This window comes from Glandiceps talaboti, chromosome 16 (assembly GCF_964340395.1).
Source record: "Glandiceps talaboti chromosome 16, keGlaTala1.1, whole genome shotgun sequence".
In the NCBI taxonomy this organism is placed as follows: Eukaryota; Metazoa; Hemichordata; class Enteropneusta; family Spengelidae; genus Glandiceps; species Glandiceps talaboti.
The window spans coordinates 3,500,131-3,523,177 of NC_135564.1; the positions used below are offsets into that span (position 1 = coordinate 3,500,131).

General features: G+C 35.8%; 1 protein-coding gene across 4 annotated transcripts in view; it reads left to right on the forward strand.

Annotated features, from left to right (window-relative positions):
• Positions 1–23,047, forward strand: part of LOC144447849 (atrial natriuretic peptide receptor 1-like) — a 54,596-nt gene that overhangs the window by 19,776 nt on the left and 11,773 nt on the right. For all 4 annotated transcript variants that reach the window (XM_078137967.1, XM_078137966.1, XM_078137965.1 and 1 more), the window contains exons 2-8: positions 1,820–2,671; positions 11,675–11,860; positions 14,268–14,386; positions 16,592–16,727; positions 20,713–20,821; positions 22,146–22,267; positions 22,435–22,513. In XM_078137967.1, coding sequence (XP_077994093.1) covers positions 1,975–2,671; positions 11,675–11,860; positions 14,268–14,386; positions 16,592–16,727; positions 20,713–20,821; positions 22,146–22,267; positions 22,435–22,513 — 1,448 coding nt within the window. In that variant the 5' untranslated portion in view covers positions 1,820–1,974. The remainder of the gene's footprint in view (positions 1–1,819; positions 2,672–11,674; positions 11,861–14,267; positions 14,387–16,591; positions 16,728–20,712; positions 20,822–22,145; positions 22,268–22,434; positions 22,514–23,047) is intronic.

Sequence of the window (23,047 nt, forward strand, 5' to 3'; positions counted from 1 at the left end):
CCCAGTCACAAGTAAACCAACAACCCATCCACCCACCTACTAACTCGCTCACTCACTTACTCACTCTTACATGTAAAACTATAAGTTAGATAACCTTAAAATGATCCTGTCCTAACCTTAAAATAAATGTAAAGAAAATGAAAAACATACGACTAATGACTGAATGATAAGTGAACCAATACGTTAATACATAGAAAAAACAAGTTATTCACCAGAAGGTTGATACGTCCGATCTAACCCGATTTATTGTTTGCTACAAGAGAAATGCATTCTTGTCATCACCTGGCAACTATCTCCGATGTAATGTCTAGAGGAAAGAGAATCGTCAGTATTGCTAATCCGTCCCTGATCGTGGTGCTGTCAAATTATGAAAGAGTTTTGTGTAAACCTGATGTTGTGCAATTAAAAGATTCGCATCATCGAGACAAAATACTTCACATAGAGCTTGGAGACTTTTATTCCATAGATCAAACCCGGATATTAAAACAAACAGGTGTGAATAAAGCTCATTACTTGAAGTCCCGAATCTCACATACAGGTGATACTAAGGATAGGTTTATGACAGTGTCATTAACAATGATGTAGAGTGTGTTCCATATGTTGTATCATGTGATGAGTAGCCTCTCATTCCGTACTGACATATCGATCGTTGTGTAAAGTCTAGATGAAATAGGCTGACGCTTGATTGAGCAAATTATAGATTTAAAGGGATAGCTAGAGACTAGCATTCGAATTGAATACAACTCTGAAATATTGTTTTCTCATTTCAAAATATCTCTTTGTAATTTTTCTTTTGGAATAGTCATGCATTTATGTCACTATGATGATAATTGGCTTTTATTATGAATTCTATTCGTGATAATTCAACACAACGACCTCACTTTATATATGTAGCTATCAGCCAGGCGACTGTCTGCGATCATAACTAAGGTCTCCATTTGAAATTGTTGGTCGATTTTTCCACTTCTACCTTATAGAGTGGATGTCATGAAAACATGTCCGGCGTTGTTATGGATATGAAGAAGTCTACAAAAGAACGATTTCGAGACACAGACTATTGTTACAATTGCTATGTTATTCAATGTCCATTATTACTGCAGTTTTATTTTCCTCTCATTATGTGTTATATTGCTACGACTAAATGTCGATCTTGTAATTTTAACCCGTTTATTTTTCAACAAAACGACGGATACATGTACGTCCTCGTATCAAAGTCCATGTACCACACAAAGTGTAAACCGTGTTCAGCGCTTTTACACACACAGACACAGACACACACACAGACACACACAAACACACACACACACACACACACACATACATGAGCTTTCTTTGCTACAATTTTACGGCGAAATTAAATGTTCGAACGTCAATCATGAATTATATATAGGTCATAACCCTTTAATATTGTCTCTATTAAATGAGCTTTTATGATTGCGTCTTAATATTGCTGAAATAAATAAAACCAGATGAGCGACAATGAAGCTTACACTGATGCAGCCACGTGGTATGTAAGATATTAACATAATTTTGTAATCCGGTAGAACGCAGTCAAGTGCGACCATATATTGTGTTCATTGGTCGGGGACCTTGTTTCAAAACACTATCTGCTATGCCCACCCTTCATCGAAGCTTTCACTCTTAGTTTACTGCTGTTGTTTTACTCGATTTGCTGCATTCGGGATGCAAAGAGCGTCATGGGGATACAGTGCGCAGTGACTCGAACTATTAACAACGTGTTGAGTTGGTCTAGTGTTCACAGCTGCCATTTGGTTTTATAGACGTTCAAGACACACTCATTCATTTCTTTGTTTTCCAGGTTACAAAGATGCATTTGTAAAGAGGGAAGAAGGGTAGGAAAGCCTACGACGTCGCACAATTCTACAAGACTGGAAGAACTTTACGCAGTAATTTCCAACATCTATACCTACAACAGCAACGGTGTATTTATCAGACAATATATAGGCAATCACTATGGTTCATGTAATATTCCCATGTATTGTTGTCATGCTACATATGGTATCGCTGACCTCTGCAAAGGTGTTTCATCTCGGCGTGTTGCTACCCTGGGACGGGTTTTGGGCTGTCGGTCCAAATGTAGCTGGTGCTGTCAATGTTGCTTTGGACGATATTCATAGTGAGCCAAAATTCTCTGCAATACACGATGGGGGTCACAATTTTACTTATTCGTGGCGTAATGACGAATGTATTGCTAGCATTGGACTATGGCAAACAGTTGACATGTGGTCAAACAAATTCGATGGGAGAGGTGTGGACGCTTTTATTGGGTCTGGTTGCAGCGTAGTGTGCGAACCAACTGGACTACTCACAGCAAAATGGCAGTTACCTCACGTGTCATGGAATGCAGCTAGCAAATTACTCAGTGATAAAGGTTTGTATCCAACCTTTGCCAGAACTGTGGCACCGTATACAAAATTAACTGGGTTTTTCCTTTCGATATTTCAACATTATAACTGGACACACATAGCTATCCTTACTTCCAATGAAAACCTATGGAAGAGTGCCGCGCTCGTGATACAGGACGAACTGACTGAAAATGGAATCGTCGTTTCAGCATTTGAAGAATTTAGCCCCGGGCACAAAGAATCAACGATCGAAGACATTCAAAAGCAACACCGCGCTGTTGAAAATGCAGCTCATGTGTCTAGAGGTAAGTGGTGAACTACTTTCGATTCCATATTTGTCATACATTGGAAAACGTACCATGACAAATGTCTGGAATCGCAACAACATCGGCTCTGATTTTCCTGTAAAAGTTGTGGGTCTTGGCACGCCAAGAAATTTCGCATGTGCGTCTAGTTTTTGTTAGGGGACATTTCGTGTTTAGATCTGGTTTGCCAGAACAATCGAATCCTAAATATTTATATCATTAACTGAGGACCTAAAATGTGGTAGATATATAGAGGCTGAAAGTCACAATCTCAAATTCAAACTGACAGAGTAATTCCCATAGGTTTTGTGTTGAGAGGCGGGAACGTGAGTGTAGTGCAAATCAAGAGCTACTGAAAGTGTGACTGGAAGTATACTGAAGCATGCCAGTAAGACAGATCTTTACCGTCTCTATGATATAATTCATACATGTAAATTACAGTCGTAAATAATATACACTATAAAATTGAAGCAAACAGATTAGCATTGGGGTGTACACAAGCAATTAATATAATAACATTTCTGGGTTCGATTTATGTCAAAGGATGTTTCAATCATGGGAAACGGGCAATACTGGTAATGCTACTAAAGTTAAATTTGAGTAAGAAATAAAAGGAAAGGGAGAGAGATATAGAGAGAGTGGTGTTTATAACTTGATATTTTTTACATTTACCTTCTGATAAAAAAGAAACACATACGACTAGAATTTCATTATGTTTGTCTGCATACTGCTCAGCAACGATAGCCGAATGATATCAGTGTATTCATAACCACAAATGGGATTGTACGTTATTTTAATGAAATACCTCAACATGAACAAATACATGGATTGTTTTATTCAAACTAAAAGAAATAAATGTAAAATTGCAATGCCTGTCGCCAATGTTGTCGATAAGACTCGACAGAACAAACAGCCAATTTAATAGTTTATAGTGAGTAAAATCATGTGAGGTAGGACGCTTGAGCTGTCTCCAAATTACTTAATACTGTCTGTTTTAGAGTGAGTTGCTGTGTCAAACTTAAGATATCTTACATTTTTAATAGAAGTTTAGAAGTTTGTGTCAGTTACATATGGTAATACTAAGCTTCTTATGACAACGATTGGAATTCTCTTTCATTAGTGAGGAAGATATTCTACAGTTAAACGTAGACGAATCATTCGGTCAGACTATTTACTTATTAGTAATTAGCAAAATTATCTTTACGAGTAATGTGATTATAAAGAAATTATGCTCATAGGCAATGGTGGTATAAATAGTACAGAAAAAGCTTTTAATCAGCATAAAATGTAAATTAATGAAACAATGAGAGCAAATGCTTAAAACGTTATAGCTAGTGGTGCATAATTGGTAAGACAGTATCGCTACTTTCCAATGTGTGTCTCGACAACATGCTAGAGTTCATCTTTGTCTATTTCTACTCTACAAATTAACAAGTGCCTAGAGAAATTATCATGGTGGTGCTAATATCAATAACACTAATTGGGCAAGTGGAATGGAGTATTTCCTAAGACTCGTAAAGTACTTGCAACCAATGGCCGACAGGAATCATTTCTATTCATGCCATATGGACGTACAATGGACACGCAACCTTGTTTACTCCAGAGACGCAAAGACGTGGGTCTAATTTTAGTTAGCCTGTCTCACTCGGAAATTCTGTACAATAGACCCAACCCCTTCAATCAGGAACGTATTACTCTATCTTTCATTCGAGTATACACGAGTACATTTATAATGGCGTGGAGATGGGCACAAGTGTGTTCATCCGGGATCTACTTAAGTTTCGGCTTCATTTGAAGTACATGCACTAGCACTCCAGATGCGAATCATTGGAGACAATCATGTTCAAATGAAATTTGACAGTGAATATTTCTCGTGTTCGCTTTCAAATGTGACAGATTTTATAACATGCACTTCGACTTTCGTCTTAAATTCAAAAGATTGTTTGTTTTAAACCATTAGACGCCACTATAAGTTATTGTGTATCTTTGTTTTCACCCAGATACGTATGATTATAATAATGCTCTACTGATAACAAGAACATACAGCACACAAATTTGTTTAAACCTTCGATGAGGAACATAAACTCAAGTTGTCAAATTAATTCGCTGAATGATATGATGTGTTATCTCATTTTAACTTTAATCATAAATCATAAATCTCTCTAAAAAAATTGTTCCATTACTATATCAGACGACTTGAACGCTGGTCCGTTTGGCTAAAACCCCGAATCGAACGACAGTTGGGATTCCTTTTACCATACCTCCGTGCTTTTACTAAAGGAATCAAACAATGAAAAAAAAACAGGCGTGACGTTGCGATCACAAATTTCATAGCATTGGCACACTTTGAAATTCTTTCAGAATCTCAATCTGACGTATATTAAAATTATTTGTACATATCTTGTTTTCATGTCTGTGGTTCAAGTACCGAACATAATCAGCATGATGTGTGTGAATTACAATTTTTTGGAGAAGTTCGGCATTAAGTACAGGAAGTGGTAATTTAAATTTGGCCTATATTGTTTCTAAAACTTAACCCCAAGTATTCTAAGATATAGTGAAGTTCAGTAGATAACATTTCAGATATCACCCTTTTCGAAAATAATGCATAATAGTGTTGATAAATTGATCCTCCCTAGTGAGCATAAACCCCTTCTTTTTGACAATAACGTTCAAAATTGTAGGTAGATTGGGCCTAGGCGACCTACTTTCCCATTCCTCTCCTCTTCTACGAGCGACAGTTTTAGATATTTCCTTAACAGTTTTATCGGGAAACACAGGCAACAAAGATCATTATTGACAAAACACTTTAAATATTTCCTTTGTAGTAAAATGGTTTTACAGCAAATAATATCACCTGAATGAAAGCTTTTATAGAAATAAAGTCACTGAATTAATAAAATCCCCTCTTTGAAAATTTACCGCTACGCAATGCCAACATTACTTGTTTTCTGTGATCACAGAAGGTTTATCAAAGTATTCTAAAAATTTCACTAATTTTAATAAGGACGATAACCTTTACCTGTGTCTGGCTCATTTGTCAAGGAACATCTAGAATCGTATTAATCTAGCAAAAGGGAAATGAAATTTCACTTTATCTTCGGAATTGAATGACAAACGAAAACAAGTCGTAATTACCATTCTTTTGGTAAATACGATATTTACTATAGAGCCTGATACATGATTTTATCGGAACACTTTTCTTCAGTATAAATAACCCGAAATTGTGCATTTGAAAAGTCAATTAGACGTTCTACCACAGTTAGGTTTCATATTATAAGCGGTTGGAGAAAAGAGCTTTGTCGATGAAAATATTGAGCTTTCTACATATTCGGGGATGTCTTCATGTTTCAACCCTGTATCTGTTCATGTGACGTAGAGTTATGTGATTTGAATGTGATAACAGATATGCTCACGATACGGACACGACAGTATAAATGCAACAACAATTCATTTTTACTGTGTGGGAAATAACACCCTGCTGCTGCCCATAGCACCTGGACGACTATAAACCAAGTTGTCATGAATTGCAAGTAGTGTAATATCCCTGCTTGTCCCAGAACAGTTGACGGAATGCAAGCAGTTTACAATTGACGCCAATTCAATGAAAACATTTTATTTGTTCCACTCCCTTGTCGTTCGTTGCAAGACGTGCATTATGAATAATAAAATGAATAATTTTATGATCAACTGAGGACCATAGTAATCGAAAGCACGATAGTTTCTACGAGTATGATTTGCGATCCTAGAGCTGTTATTGTCTAACAATATTTGGACGCGATGATTGAAAACAACAGTTTTTATTAATGACACTGAAATGCCACTTGGACATGTAATTACAACACCGCCTATGTATCTCATCTCAATTATTGTGAATAAAAGGACACCAGGCGTTTAATATAAACATTGAATTATAATCGAAGGTCTGCCATATTTCGAAGCATATGTGGAGGCCGTTGTTGATTATTCATCTACGAATTTATTTATACTCTCCAAAATATCAGTATTTTGATGTTTATAGTTTTTCGTAGGTGGAGCAATTAAAGCATTTGCTACCATTACGCAATCTTCTTGTCCTTTTTTTTAAATTACCGACTATTACGAAATATCGTACAGATTACAAAGCTGCTGTCACAATGGGTAGAAATAGCATTTTAATGTATTTTCAATGATTGCTTCTAATAGGCATTGTATTTTCAGCATGTAATATGTACTGGATGCTATCGGGGATATTTCTGTTGTTTAGGCAAGTAGCGGGATACTTTCACCTTATGAACTGCGCAGAAGACGTCATAGCTTAGGTCAAACTACCAATTATCCTTTTGGAAAATTGTCTGTTATGATGTAAAAAGCCACATTCAGTTCTGCAATTCACAAACAATAGCAACGACAAGATCTATCAAAACCCAATTATGTATTTTCAAATAAAAGTGTGATTAGTGCGAGAATCTAATGATTATAAATGATGAATTATCTGAACAATTTATACTCGGAAAAATACTAGAGTAAACTATTGCGATTATACATCATTAAGACTTACGAGAACTAATCGAAATATTAAAAGAAAGGAAACGCCTGAAATATTGTGAATGTGAACTAATTCATTCTGATAGATGAAATACAACAAGTTCTGTCTAGGCCAGTGGAAAATTTGTACGGACGTAATATTGAAAGATAAATATCTACTATCGACACTTAGATCTACACACAATGTGCCGATCTTTTCAGAAAGTCTATTACGTTCAAAGACTGGGTATACAACACATTTATCTGCGGAGGAAATTTGCATGTAATATTGGATGCTAAATATACACAAAAAATAATGTTTTAAGAAATAGAATATATATCTACTCAGGCCAGTATAGTTGCATATTTGATAGTAAGCATATATTGTAACTTATACAGTGGTACGTATTTTACAGCTGATGGCTGTATTGCCAAATCATTCCTTTTGAGAAAATAAATAGGTTCTCTCTGTTATGTTCAACCAAAAGCAAACTGGCACGAGACCCTATGTCCAACCAAACGTTAATGTAACTTAAGTTTACATGAACACACATGTGCTGGTAGGCAGGCATGTGGGCAGGCATGTGGGCAGGCACGCGCACAGACACACACACACACACACACACATACATATATATATATATATATATATATATATATATATATATATATATATATATATATATACACACGCGCATGCATGCATACATACATACATACATACATACATACATACATACACACACACATCCACACCCCCCCCCCACACACACACACACACACATACATACATACATACATACATACATACATACATACATACATACATACATACATACATACATACATACATACATACATACATACATGCATGCATGCATGCATGCATGCATGCATGCATGCATGCATACATATCAATAATATTATATCATTAACATAGATCAACGACCCTGGTCAAACCACTCAGATAAACAGAATGAATAATGACGTCGAACATAGACTGAAACGCACTGGATACAGCAATTGTTACCTCTAGTCGACTGCTAATCAATCTCATTTTTAAATACCATCCATTAACAGAAAGAGACGAAATGGAAATTAAATATGCATGCATTTTTTTTATTATGCATTCAAAATACCATGGATTCTTTGCTGTAAACTCATAACATGTTAGTCCCAAGTCTATTTCAAATTAATAAACTATAACCTAAATTGACAGGCTTTTCCTGATGGAAATCAAGTACGTTGTGACAGCAGTATAGTATTAACAAAATTTGTTTTGTAAAACATTAAACTATTTAGTACATCTTTTCCATATATTTGGTGACTGACAGTTGGTGCACTAGATTTATGTGATTCATTGAAAAATTAATTAGTCTCTCTAGCTTGTGGATAGGATTGATGCGTAACAGAATACTGTATAGCTTATATCTGTAATGAAGACGACGTCTTTGCGAAATCCCCGACTCGATTCTAAGGATATATTATCTTGTCATTTTCAAGTTATTGTTAAAAGACGTTGACTGTACCGGTAATACTGAAAATTCTTGAATTAAATCAGACAAGGTGTCTTAAACGTTTCTGAAACGTGACCAATATCTATTACAAATGTCATTTGAGGGATATCTTTCATGTGATTTCACACGGAGACAAGTAGTGTTTACAGGGGGAGTCTGTAGTCTGTTACCCATGACGCCTGAGGTACTAGTAATAGTATATGGAGCTTAGACTCCCCGTTTTACTCTTGAAGGAGATGTACTAGTGAGTATGTGGGATTATGTGTAACTGTCCGTCTGACCGTGTGTGTGTGTGTGTGTGTCTGTGTCTGTGTCTACGAAATCTCAAACATAGCTGATTAATGAATTTGGCACAACGTTTTCTTACAGTTACCAGTTCTGTGCTTATCAATTAACTTTATTTAGTATTTTTTAGTCATAATATGACAATGATACTTTGATGTAGCTAATTTTGGTAAAACAGTGTATGACTAAACTTTTATGAATTCATGTATACTGATTTAACTAATTAGCATAATTTTGTAAATTGATAATTTCCCAGTATAATAGACTTCGCAACCTGTATAAGAAATAATACGTATAGCTTACTATGATATATAGATCCTTTTTGGTGTGTGTGTGTGTGTGGGGGGGGGGGGGGTGTAACATATGGACCAGGGACGCTACTATGTCTTTCTTCATGAAATTCCTAAAACAATGTCCGCTACTCTGTCTTTCCTCATGAAATTCCTAAAACAATCTCGACATTTAAGGAATTGTTTGGATCGGAAATCGCTTAAGAAGAATCGTCGTCAGTTAATCAAAGCTATACCCTGTTGATTTACATTTATGATTTGATAATGATATATCTCACCCTGTCAACATATACACTCTCAGAGGCATCACAGGAGAATTCCCCGAACCTATTATCATCAAAATTTGATGAGACTTGCAAACATACATTTTGAGTTTTATTAATGATTTATAAAAAGTGGCACGCGATCTCTTTAAACATGAAATAGATAAGGATTAAATATGCATGATGTAGGCAGAAAAGTAGTTAAGGCTCCAGTAAGTTAGGCTCGTAGTACACATTTGATCGTATGTCGGATATATGAAATATAATGTCTTCATGCATTTGCAAATCATTATTCAAAATTGATATTTTATAGATATCGTCAATAATTGAGAGAGAAATGTACACTATGTTTGTAGATGGTGCACCGTGTGCCACACTAGATATTATATGTGCGTGCGAGTCGTAACACAATCTGTGTTTATAAGCTTATCTGTAATAAAATTAACGATCAAACTATATAATATCAATTTTGGTGCATGCTTTGTAATAGGGATTTCATAGCCGCTTAGCATACGTATAGTAATTTAGGTCAGTGGTTTGTATATTGTGCCTAAATACGAGGTTTGTGAGGTCAGCAGGTTGATGTTGTAGTATGCTTCAATCGGTTGTGTACCTTTTAAGTTACAAAGATCACCCCCATCCCCAAATCGTGTAAAGACCGGTGGTACGTTGATCCTTAGTCTTCTTTGTTAATATGTTGTTCCTGTCCTATACTCAGATATTTAAATACTAACCCAATAGGGAACTTGCAATCCAGACTGAGTATGCTCAGATGCAAAAGGACTATGGGATTATCTTAGGTTATCGTATTACCTAATCTGGAGCTACAAAAATAAACCTCCCACAATGGTCAGGGTGACTATGAATTTATCATTTGTGGTTACAAACAATATAACAATATTGTTCATAATACTAATTGATTAGCATTTATTATCACATTTCCCATGATGCAACATTCAACATGGCGGGTTTGCCAGTTCCCTATTATGGCACATACGTTTTGGGTTTCGTCAACTATAATATATTTCAGAATGGTCATTTGCAAGGACACATAAAGTAATATTTTCATAGGGCATCGGAAATAATTTGTTAGAAATGTCAACATTTCAACTAAGCACCCAATACTAATTGAGTAATAAAGCTGGTTAATCTCCGATTAGTGTCGCACCTTAGCGGGCTTTTGCAAGGTCATAGGTGATAATTTGTGTTCAGCTTGAAAAACCATACCTTGCCACTTATGTATATGCATGATGAATAGATAGATGTTTTAATTGAGCAAAGTGCTAAAGGTAAAACATTTATAACGTTAATTAGTCACACGAATGAATTAATGCATTCGAGTGATTTATGGATTTGTTTCATTTTCTCATTTTGTAATGTCCAGACCGCTGAGACATGTTTGTGTAGTGGTCTTTAAACAATACAATATTATTATTATTATTATTATTATTCATGTATTATGCATAGTCTGCCTGCACACATTTTCGCGACTTAAAACATAAATTGGATAGCTCATATGTGTGTAATTGCATAGATACGTGAAGGGTATTTGTGTGTGTTGTAGTTTTTTATGGCCCGGTGTTGTATATATGCTGACTATAATTGAAGTATGGGATACGACTTGGTGTATAGTAGCATAGTGTGTTGTAGTGTACATAGATGAAATATGAAGGTCGGGTGTTTATGTGGGTAGATTAGAACACTGAAGTAAAATAAACTCGGATGTAGTACATCTCATTGCATGAGTGCAGTAAATACATGGTCGATTATTGCAATGGAGTGAGTATCGAGACTACTATTTGATTATCAATCATTATTTTTATTTTTATATTGTGACGGACAATATAGTCTTTTAAAATTTCCAATATGGCGTCCAAAATGACTAGCGCCTCCTCGTGCGGGTTAATAAAAAAAAGCAAAATATGAATAAACAATTTTAATGATATATGTGGTGATTCAAATTTATTAATTATGGTGTTTTCGAAACAGTTTAAAGGAAGTACATTTTTTTCTTTCTACGCTGGCGTTTTAGGTAAAACCAAAACAAAGACAGTCATAAATAACGGGTGAATTTATGTCCAACCCAGTGAGACAGGGAAATTTAGTGTGAGATTTTAAAGACTTTCTTTTTTCCTATTTCAGTATTCATATTGTATGTGTATGGTGGTGATACCAGGAATCTGATCCTGCATGCCTATGATAAAGGTCTGCTAAATGGTGAAAATGCTTTCTTTTTGATTGAAATATCTACTCTGGATGTTCGATTTGCAAGAAATACTTGGATGGCAGAAGATGGGCGTGACGAGGATGCTATCAAAGCTTTTGAAGGTAATATCTTAATTAATAAATTATTTCCCAACTCAACACTAGGCATAACAGAAGAAACAGTAAACTATAGATACATGTAGAATGCATCGTTACCGATTTAGAAGAATAACCATTTGAAAATGATATGGAAAGTAGGCCCAAACCATGGTTCCAATGCCAGTTAATGGGAAACTTTGGACTCAATTTCTGTTAACAGGACAGTTTTTACACAATTAAACGTTTAAACCATTAATGAAACTGTCTCCAAGCTTAGTACTTACCACAATGAAGCTGTTCCCAATCGCAACTTCAAATGAAAATTCATGTGTTGTAAACTATAGTATCGAAACAAAATTTTGTTCCAAACACATACTTGAAAGTACAATTTTCCAAGCGCCTATATGACCCCCTTATTTCGGCTCACTTGTCTGTGAGATCAGGAGTTCTGAATTCTCGATACCTGAAACGAACATTCGATTTCTTGGTCGACACCATGACTTCCGCTCCACGCGCTTCACATGCATTACTATAGGCGCGCGAGAAAAGTAATCGACCTTGCTCTATTTGACCCTCCAGCATAAGATAAAGCTATTGCAGGTACTGAGAACTGTGGGTCAATCTGTTGACAAAGACTGAAGTGTGCAGTCGTACATTTCGGGTGCAATTTTCAAGTTTTGGAACAAAAAATTAATTCAATACTATGTCTAGCACGTACGTCGTCCTATCTGAGGCAGTCCCGAGTCCTACATGTACTTGAGGTAGGATATGTTTGTGTCTACACGCAGGAAGGTTACGGCGTAGATGTCTCGCGTTCCCTCCTGACTCCGTCCTGACAGTACATGGGACGAAGTCAAGAAGGTTTCAGGAAACGTCACGAAGGTGTCCTAAGTCAGGACACTTTCAGGACAGGTTCGAGACGCGTTTACATCTACACGGGCTTCGAACTATCCTTTGTCCTGCCTCAGGTAGGATTTTCAGTGCCGTGTAGATGGGGCTACTGTCACAATGACGCTGTCTGTCTGTCAACTTGTACACACATGTGCTATGATACCTAAGACTTGTTTTTAGTTGTGCACCTGGTCTTCAGTAAAGTGTGCATAAATTATCTATACCTTAGTTTGGTCTTGAAGTCAGTACCTCTCTGTCCACAGACCAAGTCTTGGGCCACCTGCTATGAAGCGATTGTTAAAATTGTTTTTTTTTCTACATTCATTTACATGATATGGAGTAAGTGTAGGGAGTTACATAACACCTACATGTTAATAGTGGCAGCATGCTTGGAAAATAACCCTGAAAAAACATGTCGAATTTGAAATATAACACTGTTATATATAGTACATGTCTTTGCCGTGAGCAAAATGACAGACATCTTCCTAGAAAATGTTCTGTTATTTCCATTAAAGAGAGACAGATCCGTCTCATAACTATTAATTGAGGCACCCTACCAATCGTCATGTGTCATTACGTTCTAATTTAACAAAATCATTGAAGGAAAAGAAAAGGTTATTTTCATTAGTATTTTCTCATCTATTTCGTTTAAATTAATTAGATAGCTTAGGAACAGACGCAGTTGGCGACTATAGGTCACCTCCATGGCACCACTATGTATTCCAAGAGGCGTTGTTACTGTTATGCTTCATTCTATTTTTCGTACACCTACTTCACTGTGTGATTGATTGTGGGTTGCAGGGTATTCAAGTGCAAAATGTCCCTGCTTAATTGAGTTGTTTAAATATGAGTAATTCTATAATCTTAATTGTACAAACAAATGCTTATGGATGTCTTGCTCTTCTCCGGTACAGCTAAAACGTGTCACAGTAATATATCAATTAATTATCGTAATTTTCTAAACTTGCCAGACAATATACTATGTGGAAATTTAGCAAGGCGATAAAATATAGGAGTGTTAGTAAGATTTTTGTTCCGCCAGAATTAAAGAATTACTGTAGGTGAGATTTTGTCGATAACTTATAGCCCTTTTGGTAAGATTTTTCTGGAGCAAAACGATAAAATGTAGCACTGTTGTAAGATTGTTGTCAAGCCAAACGATAAAGTGTAGCAGTGTTAGCATTATTTTTGTCGACATAGACGTTTGATTGTGTAAGATCATGTTGTTTTCATATTTTATATTTTATATTGTATTTGTCTTTTTTGACCGTAAAATACTATGACGAATGAAACATGAAGATTTGTTTACTATTCATGTTTGTGGTCCTTAAATGCGTCAATGCTTACACAATTAAAATGCAACAGATAAGTGTTTGTACGAATTTTAAAGATACTGTACAATATTTGACCATTGAGTTGATATAATCGGATAGCTATTATGTTCTGATATGCATAAATCATCTTTATTTACCGGCGTTGACACCACACCCGTGTTGTATAGCCCGAATGTGTCGTCTTGATATATATTTTGTGTTTTTAGGTATATTTGAGATCAACTACTACGAGCCAGACAATGCTGAATACGAAGAATTTAAACAGAAAGTCAGGGCTCGTTCTGAGGATGCGCCTTTCTATCATGTTATGCCTGCCAACATGGAGGTAAGTATTTTATCATAGAATACGCTCAATATCATATATTATTAATTTCACTTCTATACGATGTTTAAGAACGTCTTTTCGCATGTTTTGTCGACTTGGTGGAGTCCGGCTTTGATTTAAAGCAGCCCCATTAAGCTTTGCCTTAAGCAAAGTAAAGCAATACTAAATTTGTGCATGAAAGTTTAATATATAACACTAATATCGTCTGTCTGATAGTGTCACAAGTCGTAAGGATTCGTCTTGTCCGAGTCTGATTGTTTAGCTTAGACTTAGGAAAATCGAAGTAAACACCTACCGGCGTTCTCGTTTATTTTTATAATGTTTGATTCACGAATGTAATTAGGAGTATCGCCAAGGGATACATTAACTACCACAATTAATTTACTGGTCGTTTCAAAATTCCTTCTGTCCAATAGGCGTTACCCAAATCATCAGTTTAAATAGACTTTATTGGATGCAATACAATGTGCCTTCTTAGATAATAATAACTCCATAATTACTTAAGAAGAAAAACTGCCAATCTCCCCGACTAATTACGAAGCTTTATCGAGATCCTTTCTATGTCAATTAAGCTAGGGTCAAAAGCTAGACTTATTTGAAATGATTCTCATATCATAGCACTTCTGGACAAAAATGCTGTATATTCAATATCATTTTCCTTATATTACTCATATGTGATCTTGTTTGGTAACTCATCCCGTCTTGCTATCGAGGGAATACAAAACCTGCTGGAAGGTGAATCATCATTAATACTCTGCAAAGTAAAATGACGATTCGATGATGTATGGATGAACGATTCAATGATCTGTCAGTTCCTCTCAGTGATTACCAACTTGACGAACGAATCAAGTAAAATGCAAATCGCGCAATTTCAGTTTACTTTTAGTACTTACTTCAGCAATCTTATTTCGATTATTTAAACTAGAATTCATATTTCTATTAAAATAAAATGTAGTCTTCATCCTCTGTTAAAAAGTCTACTAGGTGTTGATAAAATCAAGTTGTGAAACATCGACCCTTTCACTGATTAACACTAAGTCTTGTTGATGTTACATACATTGTAGCCAGTTATGTTTTCACTACCTCTTCTATCTTGTCATGTCCTGTGAAAGGAGACTCGCTGCTTCAAACGCTAATATTATTCTAAAAAAACAATTTATCTAGATTGTAAACATTTCGTCTGTTTATGCACATCCTAGAAAACAACTTAAAACATGGACTTAGCGTATACTGTTAGCGTACTCAACTTAAACATATGATATTATGGGTATGCGTTTCTTAAGTCCTGTGCATATCACAATAAATAAACAGACGGTATGCTGTCATATTCTATTCTTTACTTATGTTTAATTTTACACACATATTGAACAGCGGACTTCTGAAGGTTTAAAATATTGGTAATCAGACATAGAAATGGGAACATATGAACGTTACGATAAAAGACGCATTTGCTGCTAATGCACGTACACAAACGCACTCGTACACACCATCACCACCACCACCACCACCACCACCACCACCACCACCAATAACACTGCCACCATCATCACCATCACCACCACCACCACCACCAACAGCAACAACAACAGTACCATTGCCACCACCACCACCACCACCACCACCACTACCACCACCACCAACAACAACAACAACAACAACAACAACGATGAAATAAAACATGTAACTAACGTCCTGTTTTTGTCCTATCTGTTAATGGATGACTTTGGCTTTAAGCAAAAGGATCAGTTATCTGACATGTCATTCTAATATACTTTCAAGATTTACTTAGCCGCTCTCTAAAGTGCAGAATTTAATGCAGGATTATACAGTACTTTATCTGACTGCCCACGGTGTTTCTATATTACAAACATCCGATTAACATGTTTGCCCCAAGCTTATTTAATATTTGGTTATTAATGTGGACATTAACAAAACTATTTAAAATGTAATTCATGCAGTTTTTATTACTTCGTGTCTTGTTTATGCCCTTAAAATGGCCATATGGATGAAGATTTTATTTTTTTTATTTTTCATGGCTTCCGACTTGAACAATCGATGTGGAACAACATATGCCAAGTCCTATTTGTAACTCAATAAATTGCAAAATATTAATAAATGTTTTAAATGTTTTTATTGTACACACAATAACAAGCTTTTAACACAATGTTTTATCATAACTTATGTATGGCATTGTCTAATCAACAGGTTTTTCTGAATGCCGCCTTCTTGTACGACGCTGTGTATCTATACGCACTGGCATTAAACCAATCATTATCAGAGGGCGTGGATCCTGATGATGGTTATAACATCAGCCAACGGCTCTTCAATAAAACATTTAAAGGTACAAGCCAGCTTTTTAATTCAATTTCCTTGATCATAAATATTGTCATTATTGATTGTCCTTCTAAATGTAAAAATGATTTCTTGGCGTTTCTTATTAATGTAACTGGTGTCACCTTTTTGATGAATATTGGATTGTTGGATAAAGTTTCAAGTTTTGGAAGTTTTAATTCCGTTGATATAATCCTTCCGCGGATAGGGCGTCAAAGCTATTGTTCCCATAATACATGTACTATAAAAAAAGAAACATCAAAACAATGGCTGCATAATTATGTACATAACTTGCTACGGTGGTTATTATATTCTGTTGATAGCGATATTCAGGATTGTATCTGTTAGTGTTCAAGTTTCACTTTGTAACTTGGCGAATTGATTACTCAGAATTAATCTGTAAATTAGAAAAAGAAGGAAAGACTATACTGATATCGTTATATCTGCCTCAGTTGGCCAAGTAAGTCATATAAAATGACTTTTACCACCTGAGCAGCACGCGATTCCTTTCTAGAAATGACCAAAATAAAATTATGCAAATAAGTCATGAACCAAATGTTGTACACTGGAGTGCGTGGGGATCGCTGGGATTGGCGCCCAATTACCAATGCAGATGTCACCAGTGCCTATATCTGATGTTTCTACCGCGTGTTTTCATGGCGCCTTAATTATTTGCATACAGAGTACCTACGTGTTTTGATAAATTAAGGATGTGAAGTTTATTATATGAGCAGAACCCCTCTCCAGGTGAACTACTGATGTAAAGATCTAATCCGTTGACTTGAAATGAACACTTCTGAAATAATTGCTTACCGCAAAAAGCCCACGTCTTGATAAGCTGATGCTAGAAAGGTGTTTTCCGTTGCGACTAAAAAGACGGTATATTGTTTTCTTTCAAGATACTAACACTAGTACTGTAACAGAGACAGGTGGGCCCGCGGATCTAATATTGTAATAACAGTTCCATAGGTAGGACAGTGTTTCCCAAATCGACTTTGTATTAATCCCCAGTAAAAGAGTAAAAAACAGGCTTGAATCTTACACTACTCAGTATTTCCCCCTTGAGAATGTTGCATTGACTCGTATTACACATCGAACTAGAATTAGAATTTCATGTAACTATAAACATTCTTATAGATATTGACACTCACAACATGATTTCAGACACCAGTTTTAAGGCGGTAAGTAGGTGAAATCTGCCTAAGTTTCACTTTATTTGGGTTCAAAAACAATACTATGGTAGAATGTATGTGAAATTATGCTTGTTTTACCCGAGTTCACCCTCTCTGTTACCGGGGTTTCTAAACCTTAGCTAAACATTTGTTATGCATCGAGTTTTTGTCAAATTTCAAAAACTGCCAAATTGTATGGGGAACCCGTTTGTTCCTTTTTCCAAACATAGCATAACACACGTGCATATACATACCTAAGCCTGGGTGATGAGCGGTCTTTAGCAACGTGCCTCGAGCACGATCTACTGTAATATATAATGAATTGTATTCTCTATTGATCTTCTGAAACGAAGTCTCCCTAATCTCAATTTTCAGAAACTGGTGGAACTTCACATCTTTATCTTTATATCTCGTGTTTGCTTTACTATCAGGAAGGTAGTAATACACCATTCTGATAACGCTAAACACGACTTGAAACAATTTTACTATTAAATGCAATAGCTTAATAGTTCGATAAATCAAGTGCAATGTCAACGTTCAGATAACACGGTTAGTATACGTACACGTATGGATGTAGACATAATAGACAGTTGTAGTATTAGTAATAGATACAGGCCCTGTACTGGTGATATCTGCGTTGGTAAATGGGTGCTAATCCTTGAATTTCCTACGCAGTGTACAGCAGGTGGTTCATGGTTTTTATTCCGCTTATTTCTAGAGAAGTTGCCTTACTTGACATCAGCTAACGCAGTTATAACGAAATCAGCCGCGTCTTTGTTTCTCTTTAGGATGAAGTTAACAACCATCTACAATAAATATCTGGTTATCTTGATGTTCTTTTTTTCAGGTTGGAAATTAAACGTTGAATATTGTATATAGGCATAGTGAGTAAAAGAAATTGCCCATCTCCGATCAACGGTTTAGGAGTGTAGTGTTCTTTTATCTTACTGGATTTGAGGCAATTTTCAAAAATAAATAAGATAAAATCCAGTACCATTCATTCATAATAAGATCTGGTTTCAATCGTAACGAATAACCTGTCGCACAAAATGTTGAAAATTAACTTAATAACAGTTAAGACTAAAATAATCTCATACCAAAATTAATTTTATCATTGATCAAAATAAAGTGATGTTTGATTGTACATTAGGCAAACTGTTGTATAATAAACAAGACCGACGTTTTGCTTATAAGTAATAATTGGTGTCTGCGACGTCGATTACGTTGATTGGCCCGAAGGATACTAGTTGAAATAATGAATATCTGATGTAACTGGCTATTAGGGTTAGGGTTTGGGTTTAGAGTTAGGGGTATAGGTAGGATTAGAATCTAGAGTTAGTCATATCGTTAAAGACCCTGTTAGTGTTGCAATGAAAACGACAATCATGATTGTAACGTGTTATCGTTGTTCTTTTTTATGTCAAATTGATCATTCAGTACACACATAATTCTTATTTGCGTATAGATTAGCCAAGGGAATACAGATAACGTTATGGTTGGCGTCTTTGCAATGATATATCATAGTAATCACATGAAATCTAATTCATCATCTCAACGAATGATATACGAGGTGTTTAGGTCTGAATAATGTATTTAGATTGCACAGGTTGAATAGCACAGACGGGAACAAAGATAAGTACAAATAACACGTGGCCGAGACGGATTATTTTATTGTTTACGATATTTGGCAATTTAGAACTTTGAAATTGGTTTATGCAAAACAAGTCTCCGTCTGAGAAGACACAGTGCGCCCCCTTCAATGTTTGAACTCTACAATGTGTCTGTGATAGGCAGGAATTGGCTTGATGTTGATAATTGACCCTGAAGGTCAAGGTCAAAAGTCAAGGTCTCCAAAGATAGTTTTCATCTGATAATATAGGGTACGCATTCGAATATAGTCTCTATATATTACAGTTTTTCAGTTATGCAGTAAATAATGATTTGTAACTATAAATGTGGCTGCCAATCGGTACAACAGACATGAGCACAACAATAATGCTTGTGTATAGTTAGTTCCGTTCTTCATTGTAAATACAATTTAAAGAAATGGCAATATGTTAATACTGCAATGTGTCTGTGATAGGCAGTAATTGGCTTGATTTTGACAATTGACCCTGAAGGTCAAAGGTCAAGGTAGCTTGCATCTGATACTATGGGGTAGATACCTTAATGGAGTGTGTATTAGTTTTTTATTTATGCAGTGAATATTGACAAATATGTCTGCCAAGTGGTAAAATTTGCATATAGCAAGAAACAATTGACCTGCATATGTTCATATATGTCACCTTTGTATTAGATTTGAAAGAAATCGGATATTGCATGTCTGAGGAATGACGTATTACGGATATTGACATTGCAGTAAACCCCCCCCCCCCAAAAAAAAAAAAAAAAAAAAAAAAATATCAAGCACTTAAACAATCAATTTCTCTCGTACATATTTGTTCACTGACTCCACTCACACACAGTACAACCCAATATCCCCACCCGTCATATCCATAACACCAATTCCATGCATTCTTCCATACATTCTTTCGTTGATTCAACCACCAACCCACCCACCACTCCCTCCCACCCACTCATTCACACAACCAACCACCCATCCATCCACCGTCACTCACTCACTCACTCACTCACTCATAGCTCCCATTCAATACTGTCTATTTAATCTAAGTATCACGGTTACACGATTGTCACCTCAATTTTGTAGAACTGTGACAGTGAATCAGAAAACATGGTATCACGGGGATATTCCATTTAATGAGCTGTTTAAGAGAAAACCCGGTTTCCGATTTATGACTGTAAAACAATTTAATGTCATTTCAGGGGCTGATAGCGAGGTCGTTATTGGTAGTGATGGTGACAGGTTGCCTAGTTACATGATGTTAAATGTTCATGACGGTCAACTCGTACCAGTAGTCAATTGGTTTCCAAGGTAATCGAAATAGTTATATCCATTCGATATTTTAACATTATTCAAAACTATCAATTAACTTGTGTATGATTCGTATACATGTCACTCAATTGTCCTTTTTCTATTCTTACTTAGTAAACGCAATATGGTCTTTCCATAAGTATGTTTGTTTTTTTACTTTATCGTTTAAGGATAACTCATATATTGTGCATGATTGAAGGTTTGGATTTTTATGACTACAATGATTTTTGACCACAAAATGTATGCTTACAATACTGGGGGCATGTTTTATCAATAAATAAAGGAACGCGACTTCCACACTGGTTCAATATGCCATAAAACAAACGAGATTTATCCATGTCACGACTTCGCTCACAATTACCGCAAATTCGATCGAGTTAGGTCATGTAATGACTTATTTAGAAATACTCAAGCTGGGTAGAAATGAGAACGTGATTGACGTAATATTGCCCAATATTAATCATAATGTTACAGACGTTATCGATCTGTACGTGTGTGTATGTACGTGATGTGGATAGACTTTCGACAAGAATGTTTCATGTTTCCCAGAAAAGCAAATGTTACCTAGATTTAAAGAAACAAGACGAATCGAAACCTTGAGCTGAATAGCTTAAGGGGTTATTTCTATTTAGACACGTGTTGAGTGCTTTGGTAAAAGAAATTATGTATCGGAAGTCATGCATGCACAGCATTGCGGCATTGCAAGTTAATGTCTAAAATACAGCTTTACGCTGTTTAAAAGTGATTGAACTATTGTTGAGATGGAAGTGATGTTGAACGCCAGCTAAAGGCAACAACAACTCTCATTTCCTCATGTGACACTACCGACACTGTTATCTTATTATAGTTTCACTTCTAGTTGAATAAGTGATAATGCATCAATGCTTGTAACAACACCATGTCCATCGCAAGTTTCAATGGGGCCATTTAGATTTACGTGAGATACCTTCTGATGACATGTACATCAATGCATACACCATTATTGCATTTAAAAGCCAGGAAGTTTGTCGCTTTAAGCTACCGTTGACAGTGAACAGACAATATTACTTTTTTTGGACATGTACAACATTTCAACTCTATAACAAAAGATGCAATCTACCCGTTAATACGCCGTCACTAAAAAATTTTGAAACACGAGAAAGAATGATTTGTGCAACAAAAATACCATTGTACGTTTACTAGATGTTCGTATATTGAGATGAATATTTTCAATCGAAAAATTGACATTTTAAGCCGCAGTTTTCAGATTTCAATAATGGTATTGTTGTGTCTTCCGAATACCATTTCGAGTTTCCTTATCCACGTTTACCCATTTTACCATCAGTCGTAAAACATTTGACCGGCGACCAAACGTCACCATCTATTTTCCTGGTGGAAGCACTACGCCCCCTATCGGTAGACCGGATTGTGGTTGGGATTCGGAATTTTGTCCACCAGTGAAATTCGGTAAGTTGCAGTTGTAGCCAGTTTAAAGAAAATCCAGAGGAACCATCCGTATTTCCAAAGTTCATTTTTGAGCTGGGAAATGTTTCATGTTTTTGATATTAAAGAATGTACTCATGTACGACAAACTAGTGAGAATACACTTTGACGACAATTTTCCCTATTTTCAGATTTTACCCCTGTGATAGTTGGATCAACATGTGGATTCGTATTCATAGTTGGTGTCATCATTGGGTTAATCTTGTACAGGTGAGAGCCTTTGCCTGCATTACTTCTAGTTTTGAAGCAAATGTTGAGGAAATTATTCAAAATCTTCCATATGCTACAACTATAGGTATTAGTTTGTAACAATTCTACGATAATGTATAATAATATATTACTCAAGATACTCTCAATATTATTCAACCTAAAAAGAAAAGAAATTAGTGAGGATTTTTCAAGCATTTGTATCTGTACTACACGAAACAACACCCATTGGTATGTTTGCACACTGGCTGTATTGTAACATTACTGTGAATGTACTGAATATAACTATCAAATTTCCTAAAAGATGCTGAAACGACCGTCTGTGTGGAATATTTGCCAATAAAATCTTATAGTCCCATGTTTACAAGGATAACATTGGTATGATAAATGCTACTAACACCTTGCAAAGTACAATCTTTAGTAAGCTACTAATGGCTCAGGTCTGACCTCGCCATCTGAGCTACTAACACAAACCGTTAGTAACAATCATTCGTGCAATATGCAAGGGAACAGTTCTTAGTGATTACAGATGCAAAG